Source organism: Lutra lutra, chromosome 9 (assembly GCF_902655055.1).
Source record: "Lutra lutra chromosome 9, mLutLut1.2, whole genome shotgun sequence".
NCBI lineage: Eukaryota > Metazoa > Chordata > Mammalia > Carnivora > Mustelidae > Lutra > Lutra lutra.
In genome coordinates, this window is record NC_062286.1 from 101,132,581 (window position 1) to 101,149,627 (window position 17,047).

A 17,047-nucleotide genomic window follows, 5' to 3' on the forward strand; every position below is an offset into this window, starting at 1 on the left:
CTGGTTCTGGTAAGGATCATCTACAAGGCACTTTAGAAATAGTAAAAGCACTGGATATATAACATCCATCTATTTTTTAAAAATTTTTTATTTTTTATTTTCATCTATTTTTTTTTCCAATTGCTTTCTTTGGGGACTCAGAACCAGCCACTGGCTTAGTCCTCATTCTTGCAAGACTCCTAACTCCAAGCTCACTTCCAATGTCACCCACACAAAACCAAACATTCTTACCCCAGTTACCTGTTACCACTACCAGCAACCATAAAAACTGGTACTTTTGGGGGCACCTGGGTGGCTCAGATGGTTAAGCCTCTGCCTTCAGCTCAGGTCATGATCCCAGGGTCCTGGGATTGAGCCCTGCATCGGGATCCCGGCTCAGTTGGGAGCCTGCTTCTCCCTCTCCCTCTGCTGTTCCCCCCGCTTATGCTCTTTCACTCTCTCTGTCATATAAATAAATAAATAAAATCTTTTAAAAAATTGGTAATTTAGGTTCATGCTTACTGTCCAATTTCTTTGCATAAATTTGATTTTCCTTTTGACACTGGTTATAGTCTGTCTATAGCAATTTTTCTTCAAGTGTATAATAAAATTACTTTGATTTTAAGTGACACTACTGCAAAACTTAAACCGTCTGGGATGTATCATAGGGCTTCTGCTCTAGATTTTGCAAAAGTTTAAATGTGCTGCCTGTGGAGGAGAAGAAGCTGCATTCTCTTTTAAAACTTCTAGATCTTGTAAGCCGGTTCCGGGTCCAAGTCCCTACTCAGCTGTGTTGGGTATACTTGGGCCCAAGCTTAAGCTTGCTGAATAAACCCTCATGTGCTTACAAAAAAAAAAGAAAACAAAAAAAAACTTCTAGATCTTAAATTTGTGTTTGAAGGAGCTCAAAGGGCCCTACGTTCATTCATTCGTTTGTTTGTTCATTCATTCCTTCTTCATTCATTCATTCTTCATTCATTCATTCAAGAAGTGTTCATGAGTTTCAGACCAAGGCTGTTGGTGGTCTGTTAACATCCAGTCCTCCATTCCTGTGCAGGTCCACAGCGATCTTCTTCCTCAGGGCTCTGTGACTGGACTTTGTGGGCTGGAAATACCGGAAGCAGCCTCCCACCAGTGATGGTGGGGTGTTAGTGAATAAGTATCCAAGCTTCCTGGCTTTTCAGTTCGGGTGATGCTGAGACATACTCTACACCATCACCCAGAGTTCTTTGATGGAATGGGGCTTCAGCTGCCTACAGAGGACACTTGCTGAAGACACACTGCTTGTCAGCTGTCTTCTCTCCTGGTCTCACTTCTTTTCTCCCTTCCTCGTGATTCTGGGGATCGCCTTCCGAAGAAAAACTGCCTTTACTCAAATTTTTTTTTTTTTCCTCAATGTCTTCTTTTGGGGAGACCCGACCTAAGCCGAGTGCACACCTGAATCAAGGCAGTGGGCTAGGTGTTCAGGGAACATGAGGCATCAGACTGAGCTCCCGACCCCAATGAGTCAGAAATCCAGACAAGTAATGTCAACAGTCCAGAAATGTCAACAGGAACATGTACAATTTCCCATCCTGTTGGGTCTCTCGCTCTCTCTCTCTCGCTCTCTCTCTCATGTACACACACATACACACACCCTCCACTCTGGTCCAGAAGACTATTATATTCAGTGGTGTGGAGCCAGCTGGCTTGTGATAGCTGATTGTTACATTTTTAAGAATTTTTCAAGCAGTTCATTAAACGTAGCCATTATTAAAGATGTAATGATATAAACTTACAATGAAATAGATTGTACGAGGGGCTCCTGGGTGGCTCAATCAGTTGAGCATTTGCCTTTGGCTCAAGTCATGATCCTGGGGTGGGGGGGGCAGTCCCTGGTCACCAAGGAGTCTGCTTCTCCCTCTCTCTCTGCCCCTCCCCCTACTTGTATGTGTGCTCTGTCTCCCTCTCTCAAATAAATAAACTCTTTTTAAATTTTTAAAAAAGAAACAGATTGTGTGATGAACAAAAGTAATAAACACTCAACATCATCTCTTTCCAATTATTTCACTACATTTTATTATTACATACACACTGGAGATTATTTATGAGCTTATCTCTGTGGTATATAATAGCATATTACTGCAAATTTCTTCCCACCTTTATGTTCAATGACTCAGCAGCTTAAAATCAGCTATGATAGGAGTATTGACACCATGGAAATTGGCAACTGCTGCAAATTAAGAACACTTCCTCCGCCTCTGCTTCCAGAACCAAATGTTAAATATTTACCTGCATAACAGTCTTATCTAGCCTGCAATCTTGCAAAAGACTCCCAGCTGGTCTGGGGATCCACCATTCTGTTATCTTAACTAATGCTAATTTTTTAAAAATGTAAATCAAATTGTAAGACTTTCCTGCTTAAAGCTCCTCAACCCCATTGGCTTCCCAATACCTCCTAGGGAATGTGGGTGGCATGTAGGTACCTTCATGCCTTGCTCACCTCTTGCCTTTCTTTCAGTCCCTGAACCACCTCTTAAGCTCCTCCCCACCACAGGATTTTTTTTTTTTTTTTGGCTGATTCTTCTTACTTCTTTCCAAAACAAGATCAGCTTTTTCTCATGTTCAAGTGTCAACTCAACCATCACCTCCTCAAAGAGGTTTTCTCTGATCACGTTCTTTACAACCACAGCCCTCCTCATTCCCAGATCCCTGCCTGTCTCCATCGCTAGAGGCTGTTCTCTTCCTTGTAGCCCTTCGTACCATTTTGATTCATCTTGTTTATTTATTGGTTGACTTCTCTACTTTCTGTCTCTCACTAGAACGTGAGCTCCATTAAAGGAAACCCTTTGCCCTGTTCCTGGCTGTCTCACCATCACCTGGAACAGGGTCTGACACATAGGAGGTCCTGAGCTGAGGTCAACCCCAGGCCACCCAAAGACCCATGCGTGGGCCAGCCAAGATCAGCTGAGCCTCAAGCCTTGTTTTAAGCCACTGAGTTTTGGAGTGGCTTGTTATGCAACAATAGCTGATTGATACAGATTCTTTGTGGGTTTTCCTTTCTCTGTCCAGGACTCCAGTACTGGCTTTCTCTTGTCCTCATCCACATGCAGCTTCCAGCTTTATATGCTGGGTGCAATCATCTCTGTCCTTAAGGTTCAAACCTCCATTCATGTGCTTAGTTTTCCAGTCTGTGTTACCCGCACTGGCCTCAGCACCTGAGCGTCACAGAAACAGTATCTCCAACCTGACTTCCCTCAGGCTCCTCAAATTCCACATGTCAATAAACATGCAACATCCTCCCCAATTCCTGTCCCCTACGTGTTCATTCTCCTGTGGGTCCTGCCCCAGTGGTGTCACTCAGGCCAGGAACAGGGGCTCATAGGAGGCAGATCCCTGTCCTTTACAACCCATGGTCACCAACCCTCACCTACTTCACCTCGTACTCGCCCCTCATGAAGTATCATTGCACCTCTCTCTCCTGCCACAGCCCCATTCCCAAGCTGGTTATGATGGTTTTCCTAACCTAGTGGGTTGCCAACCAAGCTGAGCATCACTATTACCGGAAAGAGAGTGCTGAGGGAGTGATGTCAGCTGATCACAAACCTCTCCCTGAAGTCACCATCCCCTGCCCCAACCCAGCATGCCTTTTGGTATCTAGCGCCAAGCGCAGCCGTTCTGTGCAAGGACCCTGAAGCCCAGTGCTCCTCCTCTGACTAGCCCGAGACAACAACCTCCTTGTGCCTCAGTGTCCTCATCCCTAAAATGGAGATGATAACTGTGCCCCTACTGAGTTGTTCTGAGTGTTAAATAGTTTTACCTACACGTAGAGCATCTCGAACAGTGCCTGGAGCGTGACAGGATGTAAAAATGTTATATATTGTCACGATGGCTTTGTTTCCACATGACATTCTATTCTGTGTGTCATTTATCACCCTTTTATAGTTGTTGATAAAGCAAAAGCTCTTTTTACACTGTAAGATATTCTCATCTTTGCAGCCTACTCTTTTAAAATACTATCTGTGGTTTAGTAATAGAATGCAAAACACGGTCATGAGTGAATGGACCATACTAAGTGATTCTTCTTGTATATTCAGGGTTTCTTATTAAGAACATTCTATTTGTGGGGCGCCTGGGTGGCTCAGTCAGTTAAGCGTCTGCCTTCGGCTCAGGTCATGATCCCAGGGTCCTGGAATCAAGCCCTGTATCGGGCTCCCTGCTCAGCGGAAGCCTGCTTCTCCCTCTCCCACTTCCCCTGCTTGTGTTTCCTCTCTCGCTGTGTCTCTCTCTGTCAAATAAATAAATAAAATAAAATAAAAAAAAGAACATTCTGTTTGTTCACAACTAAAACCCACTACGCCACGTCATCTACCCCACAGGACCCCTGTCCTCCTAAACCTGGGGTGGTTCCTGTTTTTCCCAGACACACCCTAGGAGAGTGCAAGGCCAAAACTCGCTGACGAGGCTGAGCATGACCAAGGATGGGGGTCCGTGGGCACAGCAGTGGCTGTGAGAGTCAGGCCAGGCCAGGTGGCAGGGCGGGGAACTGCTTGGCCCTAAAAGAGCCTGGTAGAGGGAGGACAAGGAGCAGGGAGGGAGGAAAGAGGCAAAGGTTTAGGCCAGGCCACGTCTCCATACTGAAACATACATTGTGTTGAGGCCAAACCAAATGTTAGATTATGGGAGGGAATAGAGAGCCCCTTTTTTGTAAGTACCCCTCACGCCTAGGAACTTTGCTATCCTGTAATTTATTTAACATATTTACAGACCAGGTCTTTACTGAGCCTCTACTCTGTGTAGGTGCCATGACAGGCTCTGGGTCACAGTTGCATAGAAGATACGACTGTGAGCCCTCCAGACCCTCCAGGCATGTTTTCTAGGAATACCTAAACAGTGAATAAGATGAGGGTCTCTGCCCACAGCAAGGTCCTCGAGGGCAGTTGAGTCTTTACTGGGTCTGCCTATCACTCTAGGTTGCTTGCTCAGCCTGCTGGTGAATACCAGGCACTCAACAAACACCAGTGAATGAATGAATGAATGAATGATGAACGAATGAATTCCCTCTCTAAAACCCAGATAGTCCTAGAGGGGTACACCCATGTTGAGAGAAGTTAACTAGTTTACTCGTGGTCAATTAGAACTAGTTGATACGCCAGCCAGAGGCTGAGATTCTGGATTTTTATTTCAAGTGGAGAATCACCACTGGAAAAAGACTGCGTGTTGAAAGTTAATCCAGGTTAATTCCCATTGATTAATCATTAATGTGTTAAGGAACTGCTGAGATTAAAAATAGGAATGAGCGGTTTAACTTCAGCTCAGCCCCTCTACTCCCTCACCACAGCCTGTATTTTCCACATCTTTCTAACAACCACTAGTACAGTACCAGTGATGGGGGTGGGGGTAATGATAATGTGAAATTGTCCAACAACTACATATTGGGAACAGGACTCTGTAGCCAGGGGGCCCAGGACGGTGTGAAGCAGATCAGGCTGTAGCAGCCCTGTTGGCTTTTTGGAAACCTTACTTTAAAGAAGCTGGCTTTGGCTCAAGTCCAAAGAGTTGGGCTTAAGAGACCCTGATATAATGGTTAAAAAACAGGCCAGAAATTATCTTAAGTGAAAGACTTATTTGATTATGAAGAGACAGTATTGGCTTATATTGAGGGGAGGAGACCATATAACGAAAAAGTACTATTTGCTCAGTTTTCTGGGAAACGGGTGAGTTTGCTTGGGTCAGAGCCTGTCACCCTCTTCCTTACAAGGAGTAAAACGCCATAGGGTGGATCATATGTATTGCTCTGCCCGCTGTGCTCTCTCTGTACGAGTAACTCAAATAGACTGTACTCTGTTGTACCACCCCTAAAAATGGGTACAATCACATTCACCATTGACTCCTTGAGCACCTTCTGGCCTTTCAATCCTAATTCCTCCATTTGCTCAAGAAAATCCTTTCTGGTACTGAATGCCATCTGTTCGAAGATTAGAGTTCGTTCTCTCGGGGCTGAACCCCAGCTGAACTTGTCCTCACACCCTGGGCCTGGAGGCGCCACTGCTTGGGGGAAGTCAGTGGGTTTAAAAAAGGCATTCCTCCTTCCTGGCAGTTGGCGGGTTGCGCAACCGCGCTCAGGGTGACACCCACCGCCACCTCGGCCTGCCGAGATTCACCAGCGCAGCCTCGGCGTCGCCGGGATTCGAACCTTCCTCGGCCTGCCTGGGCAGAGCCCGCCCCAAGGCAGCCACAGCGAGAGGCGCCACGGGCCTGGAGTGGGCGGGGCCGAACGGCGCCCCCCTCCCCCTTTGGCAGGGCGTTTCGGTCCCGCCCCGCCCCCGCGCAGGGCCGAGCGCCGCACCGCGCGACCCCGCCCCTCCCCGGCCCCGCCCCCCGCGGCTCCCCGCAGCTCCTCCCCTCTCCCATTGGCCGAGGCGGAGACCCTCCTTTCTGCCCAATGGCCGCCGCCGCGGCTGGGCCGCCTGCTCTCTGACTGGCCAGCGACCCGCGGAGTGGCGGGGCGCAGGCCAATGGGGAGAAGCGGCTCGATGAATGGCTGGCCCGGGTGGGGAAGGCAGGAGGCGGCGATCCCGGCGGAGGGGGCCGTTCGCCAGCTCCGAGGCAGAAAGTGCCACGACTCCACACGCGCGCACGCAGCCAGCGACCGGCCGGAGCGGACGGCGGACGGGGCGGACGGCGTCGGGGTCGCGGTGCCTGCAGCTGCTCGGGGGCGGCTTCTCGGCGGAGGCTCGGCCGGCTCCTCTCTCCCTGTTCCGCGGCGGCGGCGGCTGCTGCCTTTTCGCTCTTCCTCCCGCGTCTCCGGCTGCAGGTAAGAAACTTGGCCGGGCCCTGCAGCGGCGGCGGCGGCGCGCGGGCCGTGCCGTCGGGGCGCCGGGGCCGGAGCCGGCCGCGCCGCGAGTGACACGTCTCATTGGCGGCCCCTCCCCCGGCGGCGCCGCCTGCCGCCTGCAGTCGCTGCGGCCGCGGACCCTCGGGGTCGGGTCCGGCCCCGGGGGGCGTGTGCCGGGCGAACCCCGTGCAGGGGCGGCGGCCGAGCGCGCCCCGCGGTGTGGACCTCACAGCCCTCGCCGTCGGGTTGGGGGGGGGGGCTGCGGCGGCCCCGTGGCGCGACGTGGCGACGCCTCCCTGCCTGCGGGCCGTCGGGGCGGCCCGCACGCTCCGAAGTTGGGCTAAGAAAGTTGGCGGCGGGGCGGGGCGGCGCACAGCTGGCGGAGGAAGGGGTTAAGTTTCGGGAAGCGGCCGGATGACGTTGCCGGGCTGGAGTCCGGGCTGGAGGGGTGGGGGGGCGGGCGGAAGGCGGCGGGGGCCGGCCGGGGGGAGGAGGGCGGGATTGAATGGGGGGCCCGCGGGCCGAGCACGCCCGCCTGCGGGCTGCGGCCTGGAGGCGCTTCCGGGGGGGGGTGCGGAGGGCTCCCCGACAGGGCGGGCCTGGGACTCGGGGCTACGGGGGACGCCGTGCAAGGACCGGGGCCGTCCGGGGTCCGGACGTCCCGGGCGGCCGCGGTGGCAACTTCCCGGAGTGCGGGCTGCGGCTCCCTGCTCCCCCTGGCGGCGGGGCCAGGGGCACCGTTTCCCCGGCTGGGCCGCGCGGAGCCCGGCGCGAGGTGCCCAGCGGGGTGACGGGGCCACCTGGGCCCTGCCGGGTCCGCCCCGCCCGCGCCACGATGAATGGGCCAGCGTGCCAGGCCCAGGCGGAAGCGGGCACCTCCGGCCCGGCCGGCCAAGCGCGCTGGCACCCGGTCTGGCGCCCGCCCCGGCCCGCCAGGCTCCCCAGACCGTACCCTGGGTGAGGGAGGACGGACTGGGGTGCGCGCTTCCAAGAGGGTGTCCGCGAAGCGTCAGGGACCCACCCCCCAGATTACAGATAATAAATGGTAGCTCATTGTGGTGTAACGGTTAAGGGAGTGGGCTTCTGAAATCCTGACAGCGTTCAGGGTGACCCTGGCCAAGCTGTCTTGCTCCAGGTGTCTGCTTTCCCCGTCTGAAAAAAAGGAGATGCCAGTCGTTTCTTCTTAAGAGAAAAGCTGTGAAGACCCAGAACGCGTAGGAAGTAGTCAACAAGTCTTGCCTGTTACTGCTGGGCTGAGTTTTTAGGGGCTTGCAGGTCACTAGAGGGAGGTGGAGCCTGGTTCTGCCTCCAGCCCACCTGTCTCAGCACCCAGGGCTCACAGAAGTCCCAAGGTCTGGATTCCACTCCCAGCTCTCATTTACAGACCCTCTACGCAAGTCCCTTAACCTCTCTGAAACTGGGTTTCCTCATCTGTAACCTGGAGATACATCACCCACTCACAGTAGGATCAGGGCAGCCTCCCCAGCAAGTGCTGGGAAAAACTAGGACCTTGTGCAAACAGAAGGTAGTTGGGCAATAACTCCCGGAGGTTGGAGGTCAGCAGACTGGGAAGCACCAAGGAAATGAAACTTTGAAGGGTGTTTGGGAGCCTCCCATCTCACAGTTTGCTTACAGCGCTGGAACCTGCGGGGTGGGGGCATCTGGATGGTATTTTTTGGAGTTTGGGGAAGTGGGACCACTAGGGCCTCAACATGCTATGCTAGACATCTCTTTAGAATTCTGGCTGCTGGGTGTTTCTGGAGACTGAGATGTTCTTTCCAGCACTCAGGAGGGACAGCTTCACGTTTTACATCCGCCGGACACCGCTGGGGAGCTTTCTCCAATTGACTCTGCCTCCCTCTTTACGCTTTCCTTCTGTGTGTGTTCTTCCTAACTTCCTCTTAATCTTGACACCAGAGGAGTCTTGGTGATCCTGCAAGCATGCTGCTTTCGGTAGTGATGTTTCAATTACTTTATGAACTTTCTAAAGGTCAGCCCCACTATGGGCTGCCAACCTGTTTCCTTTCCAGAAAGAAGTTTCCAGTTCTGAGGTCCTGGAGATGCCACTTCCCTCTCTATTTATGCAAAGGAGGAAAAGTGGAGAGACACCTGCCACTAGGCTGTTTTCCCTTTACCTGGAGCAATGCACACATGGCTTGCAAGGTGCCTGGGATAGGAACAAGAATGGTGTCTTGAGGTTTGGAGAGAGAGGAGAGAGCGCCATTGGCACCATATGCTGTCATAGGACTACTTTCTTTCATAGGTAGGAATCAGCCTCTGAACGTCTCTAAAGAGAGAAGTTAGTGTGGTACCTTGGTGCATGACTATTTGCTGGTGATGGGAGAGTTTTAGATAAATCCTGAATCCTGAATCCTGACTCCTGAATGAGTCACATCTGAGCAATGAAGCTCTTTGCTGAAATGGTCCCTAAGTCAGCAGGCTGCATTAATTATATAGTACCAAATTCTAAGTGGTTGGATGGAAATGATTTAATCGGAATTTTTGTTTATTATGTAATAGGGACACCTTTTAAAATTATCAGGACCCCAGACTCTTATTTGTTCTTTTACCTCTGGGAACTCTTACATTATAATGCATGACACTTAGGGGCTCTAAAGGTCTTTGGAGACTGTGGATTTTTGTTCACTAAAATCTTGTTTCAGGAGGGAAAAAATAATGGTCAGCCAGAGTTAGGAAGGCAGAGACTGTGCTATCCAGCTGTATATCCGGGGCCTACAGTAGTAGTTAAGGCCTGGCCTGTAACACGATAAATGTTAACCAAGTGAGGTAGACCACTGTACCTGCTAATAATCTTGTTAATTAGCCTACTACTTCATTGGACACCTCAAGCTGAGCTCAGCTTGGTTTTTTAAGGTTGACTGTTGAGAATCAAAGTTATCAACACCTATCTAGGCCTTGCAGCCGCCCCATTCTATAGAATAGGTATGGTTGTTCCCATTCTGTGGATGAGAACATGGAAGCGCAGCAGATCAGGTGGTGGTCAGGCCAGTTCCTATTGCTCAGCTGCTGGACAGTGTGGGCGTGGCCTTCTAAATGTTCACCCACAGGACCCGATAATCCCACATTTGCTGGGATAGTAACTGCTTACGGGAGGATGTGGAGCTACAAGAGCAGAATTAAGAGCTTCAGAGGAAGAAAGTACACACCCGACTGAGATGTATTCAGTGCAAGAAGGTATTTTCATTTCTTTATCAAATGTCTTCTGTGTGCTAGGTCTTTAGACACTATAAATATAAAGGAATGAGACCTGTTTTTCATGTGAGGAGACAGTCTAGAACTCTGTTGTCCAGTACAGTAGCCACATAGAGCTGTTTAAGTTTAAAACAAGTACAATCAAGTAGAATTTAAAAAGTGTTTCTTAGTCACACTAGCCGTATTTCACATGCTCAGTAGCCGATCATTATCACCGAGAGTCTGGACAGTGCTGATCTAGAGATAGCTGGAATTTCTTCTTTTCTTCTTTTTTTTTTTAAGAGTTCGAGGTAGTTGGAATTCTTTGAATGTTCAAGTCTCCTTTCTTGGTCATTTAAAAATATGTCGAACCATGTAAGATGCCCATTCTGTATGTCAGGAATGGTGGACTAGTGGTAGTTCATGGGTTTCACCTTAATAAGATAGCACCCTGAGAAGGCATTGATTTCTGCCTCATTGTGTACATTGCACATTGCGTACCAAGAAAATAAGCGGGTGGGGGAACAGCACAGATAGTGGCCCTACCCCAGGGGGGACATTCCTAACCTGTTATCAACAGCATCAGAATGGTCAGTCAGACCAACCCAAATCCGTATGGGCTGACAGCATATGGCTTGTAGGGAAAGTTAATATTTAATTCTGAGGGAGAGCCTGGGCACGAGGACCATTCTGCATTATAGAAAATTAACTTGGGGACTTCCTAGGAGGCTGTTTCCTAGGCAGACAAATTCTGATAAGTCTCCTGAAACCTGCATCCCAGCTCCCACATCTAAAAACCAGACCCATCTGGGGTGCCTGGGTGGCTCAGTTGATTAAGCATCTAACTTTGGCTCAGGTTAGGATCTCGAGGTCCTGGGATCGAGCCTCTTGTTGGGCCCCCTGCTCAGGGGGGTAGTCTGCTTCTCCCTCTCCCTCTGCTCCTCCTCCTGCTCATGCATGTGCACTCTCTCCCTCTCTCAAAAAATCTTTTAAAAAAACAAAATAAAAACCAGACACATCTTATGTGTTTCCCTTAAGTGCCATGAATGACGTGTATATCCCACTGTCTAGCAATGGGAAGCAACTTTGATTTAAGAAAGTTTTGTAATTTCTAAATTCGATTAGTTTGGCAAGATCGGAATAGCTGCTGGTCCTTAAACCTCACCTGTAGCAGTGTCTTGGTGTTTTCATGCTTGGCTGACGTAAGTTGATTCCTGGGTCATTTGCAGGGCTCTTTTCTACTCCATACAACTTTGAAGGGATCAGTGGGTAGTATTTGGGATGACTTCTTGAATTCCTGGCTGTACTAGTGGGCTTATCTTTGTCCTCCATGTAGAATAAGGTAAAACCAAAGTTAACAAAGAACCCAGAATGACGGGCAGCTGCTTATTCTCTTTTTGGTCGGAGAGGAGTTTCACTAAGATTGTTTGGAAGTTATCAGCTATTTATGGTGATAATGAATGTCATCTGCTGACTCAAAAGTTGGAATAAAAGACCATCTTAAACCGAAACCTGTAATTCCAGGCCCTGACAAGGTGTGAGTGGACCGGGTGTGTTTTAGGCTGTCTTGAGACTGGTTCCAGGATGGGGCCCTGTATAGACTGAACTTAGCCGGCACATGAGATCTGTTCGGCTGCCCTCATGTTATTAAACAACAAAGCCACCTTTTAAAGGAGAATTTTTTTCATTAAAAGTCTAGTTTTGGGGGCGCCTGGGTGGCTCAGTGGGTTAAGCCGCTGCCTTCGGCTCGGGTCGTGATCTCGGAGTCCTGGGATCGAGCCCCGCATTGGGCTCTCTGCTCAGCAGGGAGCCTGCTTCCTCCTCTCTCTCTGCCTGCCTCTCTGCCTGCTTGTGATCTCTCTGTCAAATAAATAAATAAAATCTTTAAAAAAAAAAAAAAAGTCTAGTTTTGGGGGTTCTTTTGGGGAGAATGGAAATATGTTTGCTCAGCAGGTCTGCTTTCTTGCATGACAGCCCTGGACTTGGTCATCCTCTCCGGGCAGGGCCTGTGGCTCTCATTCACCAGCATCCTATCCTGGTTTACGATACGTGCTTGGTATTGGCAGTCCTCAAGGGAGCTGTGTCTACTTCAGCATCTGAGAGCAGAGAAGAGTTGGAGGCCGTCCAGGTGTGACCTGAGTGGTCACCATTGTCTCCTGCTGAGCTGCAGGAGGGGCGGAGAGAGAAGAGGTAGCTGGGGTTCTAGTCTCAGAAATAAGTGGTGCGAGCTTAGACCTGACTTTTATCCTTCCTGGGCTTCAGTTTCCTCTTCATGTAAAATGAAACTAGGCCAGATGGCCCCATCTTTCAGGTCACAAACTTCGGTTTATCCTCAATTCCTTGCTTTCTCATTCTTGTATCCTGTCCAACAGCAAAGCTCCCCTTCAAAACAAAGCAAGAACGCAGCCATTCTCACCACCTCCACTGGTACCACCCTGGTCCAAACTGCTCTCCTCTCTTTCATGGGTTGCTTCATTGGCTCTGAGGAGGTGTCCCCGCTTTTGCCCTCACCCTCTGCCTTCGAGTCTGTTTCCAGAGCAGGTCAATATCACTTCTCTATTTAAGAGCCTCCTTGGCCAGAGTCTTTATAGGGGCCCCCAAGGTCATCTGGGCTTCACTCCGTCATATCCTCTGCTCCAGTCCCACTGGCCTCCTCTGTTTCTCAGGCATGCTTTTGCCTCGGGGCCTTTGCATGTGCTGTTGCTGTCCATGGGATGCTGTTTCTTAGATGGCCACATGGCTGCCCCCCACCCCCGTGCCAGTTCTTCTTCAGGTCAGTGAATTCTTCTCTCCCTAACTACCCTACTTAAAGTGACAGCCCCTAGCGATCCCCCACCCTTATCCCTGCTCCCTGTCCCACTCCTCTGTATCGCTTTCTCTTTGTGATCGCCAGCCAGGCATGTCACATACGTGACTGACTTTGTGCACTCTGCCGACGCAGGGATGCATCTGTTCTCTTTCCCTGAGGTACCCCTAGTGCCTGGCCCACAGTAGATGCCTGTCCTCGCCGAGCTCATGGGGAGAGGGTTTTCTCATGTTCGTGTTCTAGGAGTATATTATTGTTTAGCCTGAAGTAGTCAGGATTCCTAGAGCATCACATATAAACACAAAAAACATATTACGAAGCCAAGTGATTTTTGGATTCCGTCCAGCCTGGCTCCAGTGGAGAGGTTGCAAGCAACGTTCACAGAGGAACGCTGTCAAATGGGGATATTTCCTGCTCTGCCCCCAGAGCCCAGGGCTTCGAAGTGACCCTTAGTGGGAGGCCTGCGCATTGGCTTTCTCCCAGCTGCTATAAGCCTCCAGGACAGTTACATTAATCTCCGTGCGCCTTGTCTCTCCATAGCCCACTGTCCCTGTCATGGTGCCTCGCCGGGACTGGGCCCTTCCCAGCTGCTCACGCTTCTAGGAGGAGGACACGCAGCGAGCACCCTCGATTCGCTTCTGTGCCTGAGGAGCCTTAGGTGGGGCTTGGGGAAGAACTGAGCGTATCAGCGACAACACGCTCGCCAGGAAAGAAAATGTTATTTTTGCTTTGAACAATGTGCTGGCTCGCTCTGAGAAGAGGAGGATTTTGTGTTTAGTGAGCAAGAAGTGTTCCTTAGTGGTAGGAGGAAAATTCTTTTCTTGTAGTTGGCATTTTATTCTCTCTTTTAGTCAGACTTCGAGGAGCACAGACATTGAGGAGCTGAGCCTCCTGCTTCCCGCACAGAGTTCGATGTCCTCAGAGGTTTTGGAACGCGGAGGCCAGGGCAGGCCAGAGGAGGTGGTTGGGGGCACGTGCTCTGGTTGGTAAGCGTCCATTCCTGGCCTGCCGCCTTCCTTTTGTTTCCCCTCCCCTCTTCCTGCTTTTGCTTTTGGGCAAGAAAATGAAAAGTTGATCCCAGATTCCTCGCCCTTTGAGATGGGAGTGTCTGGCCTACTCATTTTCCCTGGAAGGGTGAAGACGCTTGCTCTGCCCGAAGCCCAGGTGGTATGTTTCTCTGGAACCTGCCATTCAGTGGTTAAAATGTACCACTTGACTACATCCAAACCGTTTTCTTGTCAGTTAAAACTCCTGCTGAGTAGGAATTAGATGGAGCCTTATTTTTATTGAATACACTTTCATTTCGTTCTGTCTTCTCAGGATTTGTTGTAAGTAGGAAGAGAAATAGTAATTTTCAGAGCTTAGTAGCAATCACAGTGATTGAGGAAGAGGAGTCAGTGCTAAAAAATAAATGAATTATTGATCCCCTTAAGGAAGTCTTAAACAGTGGCATGTCAGGGGACAATGAAAAGGTCAACTTCAGCCATGACTCTGAAGCCCAGCTGCTATTTCCTGTGTTAATCTGCTTCCCTCCTAAAGTTGGGAGCTTATGAAGTTGGAGACTTTTTCTGAACAGTTGGATTTTTTAAAAGTTCCTGCGCAGGGGACGCCTGGGTGGCTCTGTTGGTTAAGCAGCTGCCTTCGGCTCAGGTCATGATCCCAGCGTCCTGGGATTGAGTCCCACATCGGGCTCCTTGCTCAGTGGGGAGCCTGCTTCTCCCTCTGCCTCTGCCTACCACTCTGTCTGCCTGTGCTCGCTCTCTCTCTCTCTCTAACAAATAAATAAATAAAATCTTAAAAAAAAAAAAAAGTTGCTGCGCAGGACAGTGCGGTGGGTGTGGCCATGGGTCGTGAGGTTGGGGCAGGAGGTGACTGCCTTCCCCACCCCTGGCCCCAGTCACCCAGCTCTTCAGGGGCGGGAGCAATGCCACATTGCCTGGGAGAGGGCTGCGACGTGGCAGCAGTGACAGGACCATATGCTCCGGGGACCAAAGACGCTCTGCCTTGAAGTTCCGTGTGATACGGTTTCCCACCAGAGTGGGCATATATATTTTTAAGCTCTTTACTAAAGTAAAGTAAACTACACTAACTAAAGTAAACTACTCTAGTTAGTTTACTTTAGTTAACTAACTAAACTACACACACAGAAAAGTGCCATCACAAGTCTGCAGCCTAGTTGTAAACTGCCACAAACCAATCACCCTGTTGAACCAGCAGATCAAGAAATATCCCCCAACAGTTTCCTCTTCTGCCCTCTCCAGCCGCTGCCCAGCCCCAAGGGTATCAGCTCTGCTGGTTCCTGGCACACGGATTCGCTCCATTGTGTTTGAACTCGAGGTATAGATGGAATCACGCAGCCCGTGCCCTCTTGGGCCTTTCCTTGGATGTGGTGGGTGGGAGTGCTCTGCGATGTCGGCCTCCTGGTGGTTCACTGTCATTGTCATGTGGATGCTCTGGCTTGTGAGTCTTGCGCCTGTGCCTGTTCTACTCTGTGTGGGTACTTGGAGAGTTAACTGGGGGCTCCATATATAATATGGCAGAAATTGCATGATATTGTGAAATATAAAGTCCTGCCCCTCGTTGCAGTGACCATTGATCCACATGGCTGTCAGGTCTGTCCCTAGGAGCAGGACTGCAAGCCTCCAGGAGGTGTATGCTGGGCTTTAGAAGAGAGGCCAGACTTTTTCCCAAGGCGCGGGGACTCATGTATCCTCCCATCGGCAGGACCGGAGGGCTCGGAATATATTATACAATGGCCGACTTTAAAAAGGAACGAGAATGAAGTTTGAATTACTGTCGCTATTAATAAGAAATAACTCCTACTGCACTTCCCTCTTTGTCACTGAGATGGGAACATTTGGCCATGGAATTTGTTAATCCGAGGTGGAATTTTGCAAAAGGCTCGTGGAAGAGGGTCAGGTTTTGTTGCTGATGAGCAAATGCTACCTCTTCACCACAAATCTGAGTGGAAATGCAGCTCCTCTTTGTGCAATGAAGGGAGAGCTTCGATCTGGGGACTGAGTTATCTGAGCCCCAACCCCAGGTTAACGTAATGTGTGTTGGAGTATTAAGGCGATTATTTCTTCTTCTTCTTCCTCTTCTTCTTCTTTTTAAGATTTTATTTATTTATTTGGCAGAGAGAGACAGTGAGAGAGGGAACACAAGCAGGAGGAGTGGGAGAGGGAGAAGCAGGGAGCCAGATGCGGGGCTCGATCCCAGGACCCTGGTATCAGGACCTGAGAGCTGAAGGCATGGGCTTAATGACTGAGCTGCCCAGGTGCCTCTAAGGGGATTTTTTAAAAACAAAGGAGCCAGCAGTTGAATACCAGGTGTCATTCAGCCCCAACCCCCACCTTTCTAACCTGGAGATCCTCCCACCTCCTGGAATCCGTGTACAGACCCCACCCAGGTTGGTGGGGGTGAACTGCAGACTCCCCTCTTCCTGGGATGGATGTCTATCCAGGTCTGGATTTGGAAGCTTCCCTAGCAGCCCTGCCAGCCCTGCTGTCACACAGCGGGGATGATCACCTTTTTCTTTTGAGAGCTTGGTTGGCTGGGATTTCATTTGGCTAGGAATGCCGAACATCAGTGTCTCTTGGCACAACGGTGCCAAATGTCAGTAGCCCCAAGAAGTGAGGGGCCACTGTGTTCTGGTGATTGGGTGGTCTGGACCAGTCTTCTGAATGGGGCTGGGGGCAGTGCAGGCCCAGTGCTACATAACAGATAAAAAGCACCTTCTGAAAAGCATGGAATGGCTTGGAAGATATTTTCTTTTTTTGTTGTAGTGTAATTGAGATACAGTATTCTATTTCACATGTACAGCAGTGATTTGCATACACTGAGAAGTGATCACAGGATAAGTTCAGGTGCTGTCTGTCACTGTGCAAAGTTGGTAAAATATTATTGTCTGTATTCCCCATGCTCTATATCACATCCCCAGGACTTCATTTGTCTTGTAACTGGAAGTTTGTCCCACTTGATTCTCTTCAACCATTTCACCTCCTCCCTCCCCTCTGGTAACCACCACTCTGTTCCCTGTAACTGAATCTGGGTTTAGTTTGGTTTGGATTGTTAGTTTTTGTGATTTAGATAATGACTTGCAAGTGAAATCATGTGGTATTTGTTTTTCTCCATCTGGTTTATCTCATTCAATGTAACACCCTCAAGGTGTGACTGTGTTTTCACAACGGGCAAGATTTCATTCTTTTTGCCTGAGTAATATTCCAATGTGAGTGAGTGAGTGTGTGTATGTG

At 49.9% G+C, this 17,047-nt stretch overlaps 2 protein-coding genes across 2 annotated transcripts in view; both read left to right on the forward strand.

The window, feature by feature from the left end:
• The first annotated feature begins 6,646 nt into the window (after positions 1-6,646).
• RRBP1 (ribosome binding protein 1) overlaps positions 6,647-17,047 on the forward strand; it is a 64,888-nt gene continuing 54,487 nt past the window's right edge. Inside the window, exon 1 of the mRNA XM_047744087.1 lies at positions 6,647-6,775. The gene's annotated coding sequence lies outside the window, so the exon portion shown is untranslated. The remainder of the gene's footprint in view (positions 6,776-17,047) is intronic.
• LOC125109866 (collagen alpha-1(I) chain-like) lies at positions 7,302-7,757 on the forward strand. The gene has a single exon (XM_047746966.1). The coding sequence runs from the start codon at positions 7,302-7,304 to the stop codon at positions 7,755-7,757; it is 456 nt and encodes a 151-aa protein (XP_047602922.1).

Bases quoted from the DNA above. Each gene is read 5' to 3' on its own strand.
- LOC125109866 (XM_047746966.1), top strand. From the start codon at position 7,302: ATGGGGGGCCCGCGGGCCGAGCACGCCCGCCTGCGGGCTGCGGCCTGG.